The sequence below is a fragment of the Melozone crissalis genome, unplaced genomic scaffold (assembly GCF_028551555.1).
Source record: "Melozone crissalis strain CALT ecotype California unplaced genomic scaffold, PUWL_Pcris_2 ptg000005l_1, whole genome shotgun sequence".
NCBI classification, from domain to species: Eukaryota; Metazoa; Chordata; class Aves; order Passeriformes; family Passerellidae; genus Melozone; species Melozone crissalis.
In genome coordinates this window covers 46131270-46148799 of record NW_026535783.1, presented here as the reverse complement: position 1 = coordinate 46148799, position 17530 = coordinate 46131270, and the positions used below count along the sequence as shown (strand labels likewise).

Genomic DNA, 17530 nt, shown 5'->3' with positions numbered 1-17530 from the left:
GGTGTAGGAGAGAGTCTACAGCCATGACCTTCCTCTAATGGCTCCCACAAAGAACAGATGGCAGAGAACTGGAATCTCATTGGACTCAGATTTTATTTTTCATTTGAAAATAAATAATGTATTGTGCAGTCCCAAGAATGTGGACACAGTCCTCATTTGTGAATGCCAGGGCTTCTCTGCTGGCAGTATTCAAAGTAGCTAATGCAAGGTTGTGTTTAATAATCTGAGAAAGCTGTCCTCTTTAGTAGAATAGAGAAATGTCTGTAAGAATCATAATGGGGTTGGTCAACCACAGTTCAGTAAAATAGTTACTACAGAGTCATTTCCCTGATTCATTGCAGACCTCGTGTATTCTGATACTGATTATTCCCATTTGACTCTTCAAGATTACCATGTGAACTTGAATATCTCCTCCTGCTTCCCAACATGCATTTTGAATCTAGGTGTCATTGAAGGTGATAGCCAGATTTTAATTATCTACAGAGAGGTTTTTGAAATATCAGGACCATTTGTAGACAAAGTACTGACTCAGCACAAAAATATAGAATCATATCACCACATAAATAATTCCCTTTCCAGACAAGATAACCTTTTCACTTTCTACTTCCTGTTTGGGACTGGACAGTTGTGTGCATATTACAGTAAAAGTGAAGAAGTCTCCTCTTGTTAGTTCTTATAAGCCTTTGCAAAGCAGTGCTTGCTTAGTGTTACGGAACTGAAGTTAATGTCTTTATCAAACTGTACTCTACAACAAGAACTGTTACATTTCTCTTTTCCCAGTAGGAGAAAGGGCAAGTTACTGTTGAAAGTGCTGTATATCAGATGAGTAAGATAATGAAATGAGGGGATAAAAATAGAAATTCTTTAGCTGAACCCTAACTTCTAAAATGACAGTGCTTGAATTCCTGAGTGGTTGATGGGAAGCATAAAATTTTGCTACTTCTTTAGAAAAGCAGGACATGAGGCGAATAACAGGTAAAGCAAAAAGCTCTGCCCTTACTAAATAAGCTCTCTTTTATACTTCTCTGAAATACAAGGCTGAACTTGTCTAATCTTATTTTAGAAATTAAGCTTTTAGTAGAATTTAAGTTTTGTGGCTTCACTTTTATGAATACAGGGAGACAGGCCCACATGTTTGTCCTTCAATGCCATAAGTGGTTTCAGGTAAAGTATTTTCTGCTCATTACGCAGGGATAATACACATCAAAGTGAAAATAGAGGATTTAGTTCATGAGAACTAGGTAAGTGGAAATCCTTCCTATCCTAAGACAAAAAATGTAGTTAAACACTATATGTGTAATAACATTTTTTTCCTTCCATTAAAAACATTTGCATGATGCTTCAGTGTTTTCGGATATCTGGAAGACAAAATACAGCAGCAAGCAGGAGCAGACTTAGCTTCAGTAAGCTGCATTTTACTTCCTAGTACCCAAGCATTATTAGATTTTCAAAAGTGCTCAGAAAAGCCTGGTTCATGTGCACAATCAAAATTGGCTTATTGCTATTTCAGTTCAGGACTCATTTATTTTACAAATGTAACTATGAACCGGTGTGGTGGCCTGCTTTGTGATGTGGCATTTAATGTTGTAGAATATGAAAGCTATTTACAATTACAATTCCAATAAAGATCTAATAATATGAAAAATAGAATAATTGCTGTTGACCTGCACAGCTTTTCATGGAGCAGAACTGCAGGACTTTTGACTGTGTCCCTTTTCCCCTTTGGTTAAAAAAATTCCAATGGTGCATCATTCAAGCATGGGCTAGACAGGAAAACAACAGAGGCGTTAAGAGTGGAATTTCTGCTTTTGCAGACCTTAACAGTAGGACTTCTGTTTTTTCAGCATGTTGTCCCAGATTCACTGTCTCTCTCTCTCTCCATATTTTTCTGGCTCTGCAAGTATATGATTGTGCCAGGCAAGTCAGATGCTATTGGGTTCTTGTGATGCCCAAGGCAAGTCACTGATTCTTGGGCGATTTCACTGAGCTTGTTCCTTGTTCCAGTACGGGAACACATGAAGAAAACATACTGTAGGCAGAACTAGCTCAGAATGAGCAGAAGATGGTGATGGTGATTGTGAAGTAACTTTGGTGTTTCTTTTCTGTCATCCAAATCATTGACTTCTGCCAAAGAAGTCATTGGAGCTCTTCCGGGAAAAGGTGAGACTACTCGTGAATTACTTTGTGTGACAGGGCTACACATGATAAGCTTACTGAAGAAGAATAAAGTAATGTAACAGTGGTTTTGTTGAGCTAGTTTGCTCTGCACTAGGCAGCAGGAGACATAATTTCATAAATCAGTCAGGAACTGTGAGGCAGGCAATCATCATACATCTTCCCAAACCAGCTAGGATTTGCAGGAGTAAAGCCACAATCATTTTTTGTGTTGAGGTAGAGCACAATTCTTGCAAGCAGTGAGAATCTAATAGGAGACAAAAGAGAATGTGTAGCACAAACACATCTGTATCTCTTTTATGTCTCTCACTCATTATGACATCATAAATTAAAATTCACTCATTATGTCATCATAAATTAAAAGATAGAGTGATGAAAAATGAAAAGATGTGTCCATTGATAAAACTGTTTGATAGAAAAAAATACTTTTATATCAGAAGGAGATCTATCAGTCACCTAATCAAATCTTCCACTCAAAGCAATGACATCGTAAAAACAATTGCACAGGCTTTGTCTTGTAAAGTTTGGTGCATTTGTAAGCATGGAGATTCACAACGTCACTGAAGTGTTTGATTAGCCTCATAGTGATTTTTTTTTTTTTTGTAATAACATCAACCTAGATAAAAATTAAGAGGAAATAGATTCTGCAAATATTAGGTAATTGCTTGACGAATTCTTGTAAAATTAATCTGATGAAAGTAAGAAACTGTAACTTGATGAAGGTACAACAGTCCTAGTAAATGCAAGTTCAGATGCCAATGCTGTACACTGCTTTAAATGGTTATAAACCCACCGAAAATCATGGGTATAATCAAAAGCAGAATTTGAGCACATAGATTTTACAGAGTGATTTGTATAATTTTGTTGGATGCGTGCACATTCTCAGCAATGCAGAGAAATGAGCTCAGTGTACATTCAGCATGAAACTGAAACTAACAATGTCCTGAGAAAAGTCCTTTCAACACAGTCAGGTTTTTTATGACATAAAGATCAGCCTACAAGCTGAATAAGATCAGCCTACAAGCTGTGCTATTGGTGCATGTTATACACTGTCATACGACTTGGGTAGTTTCTGCTATTGTGCAAATAGGATAGAGTTTTGGGAATCTTTGCTGTTACATGAATCAGATTGCAATGACCTGCGTAAAGATCTGATGTGAGTATAACACTGATAAAATGCAAATTGATTTTTCCTGTATTTCTGGCTGATGGATTGAGGGTTTTTTCCTAGATTCTTAAGATTTACTTAATTTATTTTCAAATTATTACTGGGATACAGAATCTGATTGTGAATGAAAGACTGGATAAGTTCCAGATCTTAAAACACAGGTCCATATAAATTTCTAACCCTGATGTTTTTAGAAGTTGAAACTCTCTTACAACTCTATCTTCTCTCATAGGCAAAGGCAGAGGAGTGGTGCAGGTGAGCCTCTTCAGCTTGTACATGAGGATGTAGCTCTTAGTAAATATTTCATCCTGAATTTCAGGGAGGATTTGAATGGAGAAAAAAACCTCTGTATATATTTGCATCTATATATTCCTATTTACTTTCTTTCAGTTGTTACTAACATACTACCTGCAGGTTGTTTTGATTGTACAGCAAGTCTGGAGACTTTCACCTTCTGCATCCCAGAAAAAGCATAGGCTATGAAGAGGAGAAGTTCTTGTGCCTCTCTAAGAAGTCTTTCTTTCTGTAGAAGCTAGAGATACAAAAGAAAATATGCAGTGTATCATGCCAAAATGTCAGTCTGTATTCAGTAATGCTGCTAAGAGTGGAAAGGCTCTGAAAAGTTCTATGATATACAGAACTGCTTTTTAAATGTAACAAAATTTCACCCCAATTCTATCCTAGTATCTACAGAAAAAAAAATTCAGCTGTATTAGAATGATTATATTTGTCATGGAACAGAAAACTGACAGTGGAAAATATTCAACAGGTGACAGTTAAACAATGCAGGGAAAGTGAGAATTCGCAGATAATGTGAGCAAAGGAGGAAGTGAGAAATTATATATCTTCATCTGAAGGCTGAAGGAAGATGGAGAGCAGACTGAAATTATGCAAATATGCTGTCACGTGTAAACATCAGGGACAAACCAATTGTCCCAACAATAAATTGCCCGTGTGGGGAGGTGGGCAGTAAGGGACTGCGACAAGTGTGCAAAAGACAAGAAGAATGGCAGGTGAGGTGGTATTTGGATAAGGCAGGTTTGAGAAAATAAGAACAAGAGATTATGTCCACAAAATATACTGAGACAGGCTGAAGAAATGGCCTTTGAACAAATTTTAATATGCATGGTTAGGATTTTTTATTAAATTCCTGAAATAGAAAAAAAGTGCCTTCTTTCTGATGGTGAGATACAGAACAGTTGTAGTTTGTATGAGTATCTAATGCTTGTTTTTTGTTTATTCTCTTGTTTATTTTCTGACCTAGTATTTTTAAACTTTTTTCTTTAATTTTTTTGTTTCTTTCTTTTTTTTTAAACTAGATCCTTCCACAGAAAGTAAAATCAGTTTAGCCATTTCATGAAGATGTCAAAAAGTTATGTCTTTTTACACATGTGAGAGTGTTAGAGGAAAGCTGTTGAAAAACTTGCTTCCATGCAAGTTTTTGCAAAATGTACAGAAGGCAGGAGAGTTTCAGTAACAGAAAAAGACAAAAGAAACTGGGACTGGGACTATATAATCTTTTGCTGTGTACATAGGTGCATGAGAAGATAGTCGCTTTGAGCAAAATAACTCCATTTCACACAAGGAGGGTCAAATGGAGCCAAGTCAGATGCCTGTTAACACAGCTTGATTGCTTTTGATTAAGATGAGTTTGTAATTTTGGATTATTTCCAGAAGGCACTGTCCTGTGCTTAGTATGGGTACTAGCTTTGCAGTACAATAAGACAGAGAGTGCAGAAGGAGAGGGATTAGGAAAAGCATAGTCATTAGGAAAACATAGCTGATCTAGGCTCACTAATGTTGCAGAGTCTGTCAGCAGAGGAACAAAAACATTGAATGTAGGAGTGAACAGATCAACTGCAATATTTGTATTTCAAATCTGTAACAAAGTCTACCAGCTCAAGATGTCTCAGGTTGCAAGACTGGTAGCAAAACCTTCTTTGCAGAAGTGTACAAGGCAGTTTGTGTGGAGGTGAGCACAGGCCAACTGGCCAGCCTGGTGACATTTCCATCCTCCCAGCTCCCAGCTGTGGAGTTCAATGTCCCCACTTCCCTCTATGTTGTAAAAACAACTGTATTTTACCTGCTACAACCCAGCAGGATCACATCAAAAGCGCTGCCAATGGGACACCTTGGTCTCAGGGAAATATGATTCAAAGAAGGGTCTGTCTACCATAGCCACTTAAAAAGAACCAAGTACTCCTTCCTTAGTCCTTTAATAGTTTGGTATTCCAGAGTGAAATCTGAGAGATTATTGTGAACTTCTGTGTTGATTTGACTCCTGCTTTAAACCTGGAGGAAAGCCAGTGTGCTTGAAAGCTTGTTTAACTTTTCCAGCTGGTCTGATTATTCAAGTAGAAGCTATGGGTCTAAAAACCTCACCTTGCTTAATGCTGCTAAATTTCATTATATAGACACCAAATGTGTTTACTGTTCTAAATCATCCATTTGCCAGAAAACAAATATTTTAATAGCTGAAGCAATGTTTCCGGGAAAGTGTTTCCCATTATTTATTAGACTATAAGGTCCCTGTGTCAGTGACCGTGTCTCTGGTTGTTTTGTTTAGTGAACAGCACAGATTCTCAGGATATTCAGGATCCTTTGTTAAACTTGTGTTGAGAATAATCATAGAACTATAGAACCATAGAATGATTTGAGTTGGAAGGAAACTTTAAAGGTGATCTACTCCAACCCCCCTGCCATGTGCAGGAGCAATCATAGCAAGGGTACTAATCAAAGGTAGAGGATCTTACATTAAGATGCTTCTTTTACTTAAGAAAAGCATTATGACCTTTCATGGATGAAAACAGTAGGATTTAATTTACATTACTCAGGTGTGGGTTTCAACCACTATTACAGAGGAGTAGATTGCAAAATATTCCATGATCTTCATGTTCCTTTGCTTAAAATACTTCTTGTAAACTTAACATTATGAACCTTGTGAGAGTTGTCACTAATGCCAAATCAGTCCTTACTCTTACCACCAGACTGGTGCGAACCTCAGTTCCCAACGCACTGTGGTGAAAACACACAGGAGAGTTTTCTGAAAATAGGATCCAGTAAATAACAATAAACACATACCAAAGAGGTCTATACAAAGCACAGCTACTTAAATGAGCTACCCAAGCTTTTGCTCAGGAGCTCAACAGTTTAAGCGTGTAGCAGATTGATGTTCATATTTTGCCACCTGTTTCAGTTCCTGAGAGCATCCTTGTAACATCCAGTCAAGATAAGCACCTTTTCACTTCTGTCTGTAGAATGGAATAAAGTCTATACAGTATTTTGAAAATTTAATCATATAGTTGTATGGAGCTTAGAGCTTGTACAGTTTGAAATGGGAGTCTAAATTTTCCAAAGGAACAAGAAATACCCTTCTCACTCCTTAGAGAAGGATTTTGGACTACCACTAAAGATTTTGTACGAAGTAAGGCCAAAAATTACCCAATTTTTTTTAGACAAGTGTTATAAACCCTCTGGATTAGTGAGCTGGGACCAGGCTTAAAGTTACAGGCATGATCAACTGAATGAATCAAGAGGAGAAAAATAATACTTGGTATAATTTCCATCTTTGATGGAACTTCAGCAATTTATTATCATTACCATCTGGATTTCAGTCAGCATTCACTAAGAAAATTTACCATAATATATTGCTTGTGGCCCAATGAAGTCAATTATGGGTTTCAACTTTATATGCTTTCAGTAAAAGCAAAAAAGCTGCACAAAAAGAAAATATTATATTCCTCATTTTCCCTGATCATTTTCATACTTTTGTTTTCATTGACATGTTCAAACTTTTTGTCTTGGGCCCCAAATCTTCACTGAAATTATTACAACTCTTAAAAAGCCATGATGATCTTTAGATGTTTGATGTGATGCTTTTTACCACCGCAATTATCCAAGGTTTTTTTTACTTAACTCTCATAATCACAGAGCACTGTGTGATAACTTGCTTTTTCTTCTGCAGATTGGTCTGGGAAATCAATTTACTGACTCCATCTGAATTGCTCTTGAAATGTCATGCTACTTCATACTGTTCTCAGAAGTGTATTTTCCTCACTTTGCTGTAAGATGCATTAAGTACTAATTTTTATGGCACGGTGTTCCTTCTTTTATCCCTGTGAATTTGTAACAAGCATATGATGACTACATTTTAGAAGTGGCCTTTTTCTTAGCAGAAAAACAAAAGACTTTTGCATAAGCTTAGGATAAGTTAGGATAATTGTGTACAAGGACTGTTGAAGAGCAGGGCATGACATATGTTTTATGAAGAGTAGGGAGAACATGAGGGCTATTCTGTAACATCATGAATGCAAGCTCAGAAGAAATCACCCTCTAGATGCTGGTGCAGGCTTTTCTATGGAAGTGTGTCAGAGCCACATGATGAAGTTGCATGGGTAAATTGCACTGAGATTGCACAACAGCTTGATGTCTGCTTGTGAGATTATGGAAATAAAGAAGGATGCCTTCTAATACAGATCCTTGCTGACAAATCCTTGATCTTTCTAATACACATCTGTGCTAATAGATCTTTGACCTTTTTAATACAGATCCTTCCTCCTTCCCACAAGCTTTCTATGACTGCTTTCAGTATCCCAAGTTAAAATGTTCTAATATTTGGTTTCTTTTCTGTATTTGTATTATGTGTAATGCTTTTCTAAAACTAATCCCTCTGGTCAGACAAGATTTTCTTGATATGTAATAATTATGATTATCTGCTGGGGCAGATTGTGTATCTTATTTTTACTATCAGTAATATGTGTATTTTTTAAAATACTATCTCCTACATTAAAAAATAAACATCTCTGCATTTTCAATGTACTGTAGATGATAAAAAGAGAGCAGAATACCTAAAATGTCTCACATAAGGTTAATCCAAGGATCTAAATATGGATGAGAAATAGTTTCATTCTTCATTCAGTTCTTTCCCTTATGTCCATCTTCTAATAGGTAAGCTGTGTGGAGAAGTGAGTGTAGTAGGAGACTGAGGATGGTAAATAGTAACAGTCTTTACTTCTGCATCTGGAATATAGAGATACTGATGGTGTTTATTATCTCCTTTCTCACACAGCCATAGTAATTATGATTCATCATGTATTAAATGCCTCTGATAAAGGTAACTAGCTTTCATTTACATATAGTAAGTCTGCTTACAGTAGTTTGCATATAAACCTTTATTTGTTACATCACATCAAAAAGTCCCATAATTTTGGCTGCTAATTTGCTACACTTTGAGCCTCGCTTTCCAAGATACTGAAAGCTCAAGGGTAGAAACAATGAGAGAAATGCAGCACCTGAGAAAATTGGAACCAGAATGTTTCAAGCTGAGCTCACAAAAGAATAGGGAAGTAAAATAAAACCCCTCCTCCAGTAAGCCTAGCTCTGGGGAAGTCTAAAATTGCTCCTTCTCTTCTTTACTTCCTTGTAGCTTATTTCTGGATCTTATTCACTATTTCTTTTCAGATTATACTACATGTTAACAAGCTTTATTCAAAGTAATTCTTCTGTCTTTTCTATTATCTCATTAGTTTTGTTTTGATTTTTGCCTCTGGTGCCTCTTTGCTGTTTGGTGTTTTTCCTCTTTTTTTAGTTATGTTGATCTGTATACAATAGTATAAAAATTATGTGATAGTCTGCTTGCTACTGGAACACAAATACATTCACTCTAAAACTGTACTTTCTCCTTTTGCATTATTCCAGGGATGATGGTTTACTATCAGTAATACAAGGCAATTTGTACACATCAGACATTGCCATATGTAAAATGAAAGAATAGCAGCAGTAAGTCTTCATTCTAATCCTTTCTGAAGCAAACTTCAATTTACCCATCCTGAGATTTCCACTGCCTAACAACGTGTTCCAGATATTTCCTGGTCTTTAGGTTTAAGGCAATAGGAAACCGCAAAATACCCCATGTGAGGCAAAGCTGAAACAAAAGCAGGGTTAAAAATCTTGTAAACTAGGTCATATGTAAGTATGGACAGTTATAACATCTGCTTGTGTTTGTTCATGAGTCTCTCCTACATGGGCGAAGTCAATTGCAATTGATTATTATTTGTGGAGAGTAAAACATATTAAAGCATTTCCCTGTCAGACTATTTGAAGCTGCCTGCAAGCTACAGATCCTGAAAATGTCATGACTGAAGTTGTGGAATTGTTTCATTTCTCTTTATTGCCACTGTTTCATTGCCCTTGGTTCATGTTCTTTGTGTGTGCATGAGTTGCTCTAATACAGATTCTCCTAGTTTCTGCTGGTAGCCTGGAGTTTGTTTCTTTTTTTGCTGTTTATGAGCTGTGATGGATTTTAAAGGCTAGCATGGCTCTGATCTGCCTCAGCAGAAGGTAGTTGTTGCATGTTCTAATGCAATTCTACTTTTATTTCAGATCTACCTGAGAAAATGTTCCAAATCCTCACAATACTCTTGCTGGAAACACAGATCTCCATGGTTTCAGGTAAGAGAGAAACTGCTTTTCAGTTCCACTAACAGAACTAATGCAGCTTTTAGTATGTGGGCTTCAGCACCTCCAGCAATACTTGCATGAATGGTCAGTAATGTCTGGAGCCTCTGCTTTCCATGTTATAGAAGGCACAGGCACTGACTGAGCACAGGACAGGTGTCTGTCACTTTCCAGAGTCAGGGTTCTTTAACATATTGTGTATTGGCAGCTGAGATGTCCAGCATCAGTGGCATGGCTGTGAGAAGGAGAATGACCAAAGCAACCAATGCCCACTGGGAAGTGTGAGATGGCATAAAGTATAATCATTTGTGTTCCCTTGTCCATGCCTGTAACAGAAGCAGCTCGGCTAAAACCCAGAAGGAGCTTGGCAGTTTTTCACATAATTTTCTCCCTTGCTACAGTTGCATGGACTTTTCTTCGCAGTGTCACTACCAACCCTTCCAAGTGCTCCTGAATTGTCTACCAATACACAGCACATCCAGTATGAAAGTAGTAACAAAGTATTTTGAATGAGGTATTAGAAATAACCATATCAAGTTCACTTTAAAATAGCAACCTATTGATAACAATATTAATTTCAGATTGGGTGAATGGCTGAGATTATTTTGATATATTTTCTGTAATACTGTTGCACGTATCTGAGAAAATGCGTGAGATCAAATGATACTCACATGGTTCCAGGTTTGTGGAGACTGTAATTGCTACATAGCAATTTTGAGCTATACACATTTATCCAGTGGAACTCTGTTTAACAGGAACTACACTGGCATTCCTTTTTGTAAAGGATAGAGAAATTAGATTTACAATTTCCACAATTAATTGTTGCTTTTACTACAACCTTAGAACATGTAAGAGACCATATCAGAGTTTGATAAAAATGGTCCCTGTGTAACCACTGGCCTAGCCTTAAGTTACTCAAAAAATGCAAAAAACCCCAAAAACAAACAAAACTCACCACCAAAAACTTGTTCACTCTGACCTCATCTTTCAGATTCCGTAATCAATACGGAATATAGATGGTTTGCTATTATTACTATATGGTAAAAATATTAGTGTGAATATGAACAAAAAAATGCTTAAAACTTTTAGTCAAATCAGTAGCCATATACTCCTGACTATGTGACACAGTTTTGCCCAACTTTAAAAAAAGTCAGAACATGTTTTCATGAAACAAATGAAACTGTTCTCTTTTCCATACATAGCTTTATTTACAGTTGAAGTTCCTCAACAGCTCTACATTGCGGAGTATGGGAGCAACGTGACCATGGAATGCAGATTCCCTGTGAATGGCTCAGTGGATCTAAGACTTCTGACTGTTGTTTGGGAGCAGAAAAAGCAGGGCTTGTTGAAATCAAAAGAGGTGTACACATTCCGCAATGGGAACACACTCCATCCGTCTCAACATCCTGATTACGTAGGAAGAGCATCACTTCTGCACAGTGAACTGGAGCTGGGACGAGCCATCCTCCAGGTCACCAATGTTAAGATCACAGATGCAGGATCATACCTTTGTCTCATTGACTACCAGGGCGTGGACTACAAGTACATTGCTTTGGAAGTAAGAGGTGAGTGGTTAAATTAAATGTAATTGTATACTCATTGAGATGTCTCTACTAAATTCCCACAGGCTTGTAGAAATTGGTTAATCTGAAGGAATTTGTTGCTAGTTGTCCCACTAAGACTTTGTGCTCAGCCCCCAGCTGAACCAAAACAGTTGTCTTAGTGGTGGCTAGCATTTCAACAGCTGAGCTCCTCCCGGGGCACCTGCTGCAGGGGACAGACACCATCTGTTGTCCTTCTGTCCTTCTTTCTACAGCCTTCTTCTCCAGTGCCACCACCTCCCTCCTCTCCTTTGATCCCCTTGTTGGGCCACCCTCTGGTCATTCCAAAAAGTTTCTCAGAGATGCTCTGATACACTTATGAATCCTGCTGCAATGACCCAAGTGGCAGGGGATTCCCCAAGTGACTGCATTTCCCAGAGCAAGGACATGTGATTTTCTGTGTCCACTGAAGCCCAATGGGCATTAGTAATAAACGTATATGTTATGGAAAGTAAGACAGACTAGATCTTTGAAAGATTTTTGGTGTTTCCCACTAGTTGCATGGCTGTGTGATGCAAGGCAGCATTCATTTCCCACCCAGATATTTAAATAAAAATATTTATCAAATGCAAAATGGACACAGACATTCTTAAGACCCACATTAGTTCATATGAAAAGTCAATTTTTTTCTAATATGATGAAAATATTACACTGTTTATAAGCTACGGTAAAACAAACATGAAATCAGGCTTTCTGAAAATGGCATATTCCAAATGTGAAAATAAGAGTACCATAAGATTCCACTTGTCTCTTCTGTCTTAATAAATCATAAATTTAGTGCCAACTGCTGCCCTGCATAAAGTACTGAAGTGTGTTCTTTTGCTGTAAGCATGGTAAGGATTGAATAATCCATTTTGCATTGTTCTACAAAACATTCTTCATAATTTTAAATAAGTGTTCCACAGATATAGCCAGAGACAATGCATAGGATTAAAAGGAAGCAGGGAAAGTGAAGTGGGAAAATCACGTTGTTGCATTCAACAATTTCACTCAACAACTTCTCATGCAGCATCTTACAAGAGAATAAATACTCAAGTAATGAGAATACCAGGTGAAGACAAGTTTGTTTTTATGTGCCAGTCAGAAGGCTTTCCTCTGGCAGAGGTTTTCTGGCAAAATGAGAACTTCAATCTCAGCGGATCTGCAAATACCACCTATACACTGACTGCAGATGGTCTCTACAATGTCACCAGCATCCTGGCATTCAAACCAAATATGAGTGAGAACTACACGTGTGTCTTCTGGAATAAAGAACTGAATGGAGAAACTTCAGCTCACTTTTCCACTTTAGGTTTGTATGACCTTGAACTTGTTCATGGCACTGTTCACACATACATCATGTGCTATGCTCCGTCACTGGAGTTCAGTTCCAGAAATCAGTGTAATATTGATTCTTGGTAAACTGAACAAGTCAGTATTATTTGTGTCTTTGAAGTCTCAGCTAGCTTCCACTCCAACAAACCAGTCTGTATTTTTCTGTATATTTTTATTTTAGAGTAGCTTTCCTTATTTTCCTGCCAATACAGAGGGAATTTTTTCAGCTGCATGGGCATCTTCCCTGATAGTCTCCTACTTAATTGTTCTATCTAGCTGTCTACCTTGACTTCAGCAAGGCTTTTGACACTGTCACCCCTAATATCCTCATGGCTAAGCTCAGGAAATGTGGGTTAGATGAACAGGATCAAGAACTGGTAAATTACAGAGTCCACAAGGTCATGATCAGAGGAATAGAATCCAGATGGAAGCCTGCTGTCAGTGGCATTCCCTAAGGATCAATACTGGGTCCAGTCTTATTCAATTTATCAACAACCCAGATAAAGGAATCAAAGGCACTCTCCACAGGTTTGCTGGTGACACTAAACTGAGTGCAGTGGCTGACCCACCTGAAAGCTCTGCTGCCATTCCATGGACCTTGATTAGCTGGAGGGTTGGGCAGAGAGAAATCTAGTGAGGTTGAATGGAGTCTAAGGTCCTGCACCTGGGGAGGAATTGCCTCATGTGCCAGCACAGGCTGGGGCTCACATCTGTGAAGTGGTTCTGCAGAGAAGGACCTAGGAGTCCTGGCAGACAAAGAGCTCTCCATGAGCCAGCCAAGAAAGCTAATGGTATCCTGGGGCACATTAGGAAGGACATTGCCAGCAGGTTGAGGCAGATGACCCTGCCCCTTTACTCAGCAGTATTGAGGCCACATCTGGAGTGCTGTGCCCAGTGCTGTGCCCAGTTCTGGGCTCCTCAGGACACGAGAGAGAGAAGGTACTGGAGAGGGTTCAGCAATGGCCACAAGGATGATGAGGGGTCTGAAGCATCTCTCTTATGAGGAGACACTGTTTAGTGTCTTCTTCTTGGAGAAGACTGAGAGGAGGTCTCATCAATATATAGAAATATTTCAAAGGCAGATGCCAATAGGATGGTGACAGACTCAAACACCATACAAATGAAAGATTTGACTGGCTTTTTTAAAGGCTTTTCACAGTAATAATTCAGACCAAATTATTGATATTATGAGTGTAAATCACTATGTTGATAAATTTAAAAAATCCTTTGTTCAGTCAGTGCAAGACTTTGGAGAAACAGAACCAATAACTTGATAAACAATGCCTGTTTTGTAAGTTATAAATTTACTCTCCTTTAATGTTTTTAACAGCTTTAATGAATACACAGTATAGTGGACAAAAATTCCTGATCTCTTTAATCATCCCCACATGTGTGACTGTAGCTGTCCTTCTCTCTGCACTAATAATATTTCAGAAGAGAAAATCATTCAAGAATGAGCAACCCAAAAAAGGTACATTTTACTTCAGATGGTGAAACTTTTCACTATTTCTTTACTTTTTCCTGTGAACAACCTTGAGGAAATTTCAATAAGGCACACTTGCATTACTTCAGTCACATTTCTTTTCTAGATGACAAGAGGGTAGAATATGAGATCTTGGATAATTTGAGTTGGGTTTTATTTTCCTCACTGTGTTACGTATGTGAGACAAGGTGTATGGAAAGATACATTTTTTAAGCTGACCAGTTAGTATTCTGCACAGAGCACAAACTTTGCCTTGTGTGAGGACTGTAAAAGCATAGTTTGAACAGTGTTTTCTTCATAGCTACAAAGACACTGTGGCTACAGTATATTACACAGAACCTTTATTTTTTAACTCCATTATGGCTCTACAACTAAAATGGTGTGATACAGGACTACTGCAGTATTTCCTTCCTTGTGTGCATGTGCAGTAGTACAAAACTAATAAAGCAAACAGACTGTTATTCTAGTGTTTTCTTGCACATGAACAGACTCTAGTAAACCAGACTATATGTATTTATAGTCATGAAAGGAGAGTCTTAACATTATGACTTCAGAATTTGATTCAAGTTTTGTAGTTTTTGATTCAAGTTTTGTAAAAGAAATGTAGAGAAGTTATTTATTTGATATGATTTAATAACAACTGCACTTACAGCTCAGTTTAAAGATTTGTTGAATAGTTATAGTTACAATATAGTTTCTTTCAAATCTAGAAATGTTTATGCTAATTTTGTATATATTTACTTTAACAGGCAGGAAAAGAAAACTGAACCCTAATGCAAAGGATGAGAAAAGTAAGTCATAGGCAATTTTTAAAATATACATTTACAGATTTTTCTTTCTTACATCTAAAATCTTAAAAAATATGTAGATTGAAACCTAAATAATGTTACATCAAAACAGAGAGTACTTTTGAGTTTAAATTCTTTTATTCTTGAGTTTTTAAAAATGCAGTTTCTAAAGTTTTGACTTTCTCTTGGGCAATGTAAAAATTTATAAATATTGGTTCCCTTTCACTGAGGTACCAGTACCTTTCATATACAACTCATCACACGCCTCTGTATACTAGCTGGGGTTCTAGTAGTCTTGGCTGAGAAGGATACTCACAGAAAGCTGGTTGTTTTGGATAGCATCAAGATTTGTGGCAATAGTCTTATACATTTAAATCAGGCTACAGGTTTTAACAACAAATAAAATGATACCTCATTTATCTGGAATATTATATCATCTCCTAGGCTACTTCTTCTCTTATGAGAATCTGACTTGCTGAGACATCCAGAAATTTTTACATTTCAGAGGAAAGACAATACCTAAAAAACTGTCAGGTTGTATCTAACTGTTCCATACTAAAACTGAACTGAAAAAAAAAAAAAGATATGACCATAGAAAAACCATAAATCAATATGACAAGAAAAGTCGTAATATACCTACTGACATAAATCAATTTTGTTACCTAAAGATAACGGTTTGACAGGCTAATGCACTGTGAGGTGAGAGGCTGTGGCCAGTGTTAGGTACAGAGGTACTTGGTTCAGCCATAATTCCCTTGGTGTCAGAGCAGACCCTCACATAGTGTATTGAGGTCAGCCCTGAGGCTGCCAACGAGGACAAATGGAGTAATACTGTGATGCAGCTAACCAAGTGAACACAGAGACAACTTAGGGCTTTTCCAAGTACAGGATTTTTTTGAGAATCCACCCATATTTCTCACTGCTAAAAAAATACCTTAAGAAGTCATCAGCTTAAAAAATAAATTTTGTAGTTGATATGTAGAGATTGGGTGAAGAGGGCATGAATTCACTGATTTCCAAATCACCTCAGGTTGTCATGTGTGCATTTTAACTGTATGCATTTGATCCACTGCCATCAGTAGATATTACAATTGAAACAACACTTTCAGAAAGACACTTTCACCTTCCAGAAACCTTGCTGCAGGCAAAGTCTCATTCTTATTTTTCATGTGATAGTGTGAAACTTTAGTGGCATCATGCCATGCACTAATGAACACAAGCTCAAGGCAAGCAGCATTCTGGAGAACAGCGTTGGTGCATGCCCGGACATCTTTCCAGGGCATATTGTCCGAGCATAGCTTGGCTTCCCCCGGCTTTTTGTATTACTTTTGTATTTTTCCCCTTTGTAGCCTTTTCTGTGCACTTAGTGAAATGAAGAAATTAAAGGAGACAAGGCCATTCTTTGTGGTTTTACTTCTTCATTTTAATGACAAAAAAACTTTGTCTTACTTGCAACATGCAGTAAGTCAGATGACAAACATTTATATTTCTCAGCATTGGATGTTTTTAAGAAACCCTGGAAAGAACCTTTTTTCCATGATGAGTAGGTAGTTGAAGCATAAAGCCACAGATACTTTACCACAGTGCCTTGGAAATGACCCATACAGTCCTGGTTACAGTAACAAGGACTGTTAATGTTACCAGCTTTAACTAACAGCTCAAGCTATATCAGAACTGAATATATAGGACACTTAAACTCATCACTGAAGTCCCAGTTCTGCACACTTTTAATCACATGCACATATTTACTGACAATCATTACCATGGATGCTCTCTAAACAGATTTCAGTTTTGTTATTTCATTTAAAAGGCTGAAAATGAGTGATAGCTTTGTTGCAATAGAAAACTCAGAATTTGGACTACAGATGAAAGACATAATTCTTTCCTCAGAAAAGATTACAGTAGATGTTCTTGTGAATTATAACAGCTTTAAGGAGCCATTGTAACTTCAGCATGATAGTCCCCTGACAACCAGGAGACTTGGCTTTCACTCTTTATCACTCAGTTGTTAAAATCAGGCTTTTTATTCTTAAATCACTGCAGATTTTTAAACTAATACTATTGCATTTTCTTTCTTTAAGGTGATGATTTTAACTCTCAGACTGAGGCTTTATACTTGTCAACTGCCAGAGTTTCAAGAGACAGTGGGAGTGTGGGTCTGTGAAAATTCTTCATCTACATTCCATAATTTGCACTTTTCCCATCAGTTTTTGGGGACTTCAAAGGAAAATTACAGCACTTTAGCCTTAGGATAGAAAGTGGACTCATGGGGATGTATTTACACTGCCGCGATGGAAAGCTGTGCCTCCTCAGATACTGTATCTTGAAGTTACTGAGAACTATGCTGTCACGAAATGTGGTTTACCACTGTGGAGAGGTCAGCTGAGTGCATCTGATACACTTTACTTTTGGACTTACTGTTGCTCAAGGGATTTTTCTATAAGAATGCCTTTATCAACTGTTCCAGTCTCAGGAATGGTGTTTGGAGTAAAAAACTCTTGTGGAATTTGAATAAAAGCTGTAAATGCTACCTTATGTCAATTGT

At 37.5% G+C, this 17530-nt stretch overlaps 1 protein-coding gene across 1 annotated transcript; it reads left to right on the top strand.

Annotated features, from left to right (window-relative positions):
• The first annotated feature begins 9738 nt into the window (after nucleotides 1-9738).
• Nucleotides 9739-17149, top strand: LOC128945385 (programmed cell death 1 ligand 2-like). The gene is made up of 6 exons (XM_054289135.1): nucleotides 9739-9793; nucleotides 11002-11364; nucleotides 12410-12691; nucleotides 14045-14185; nucleotides 14947-14988; nucleotides 17067-17149. Exons 1-6 carry the CDS (start codon nucleotides 9739-9741, stop codon nucleotides 17147-17149), a joined length of 966 nt encoding a protein of 321 aa, XP_054145110.1.
• The last annotated feature ends 381 nt before the right edge of the window (nucleotides 17150-17530 follow it).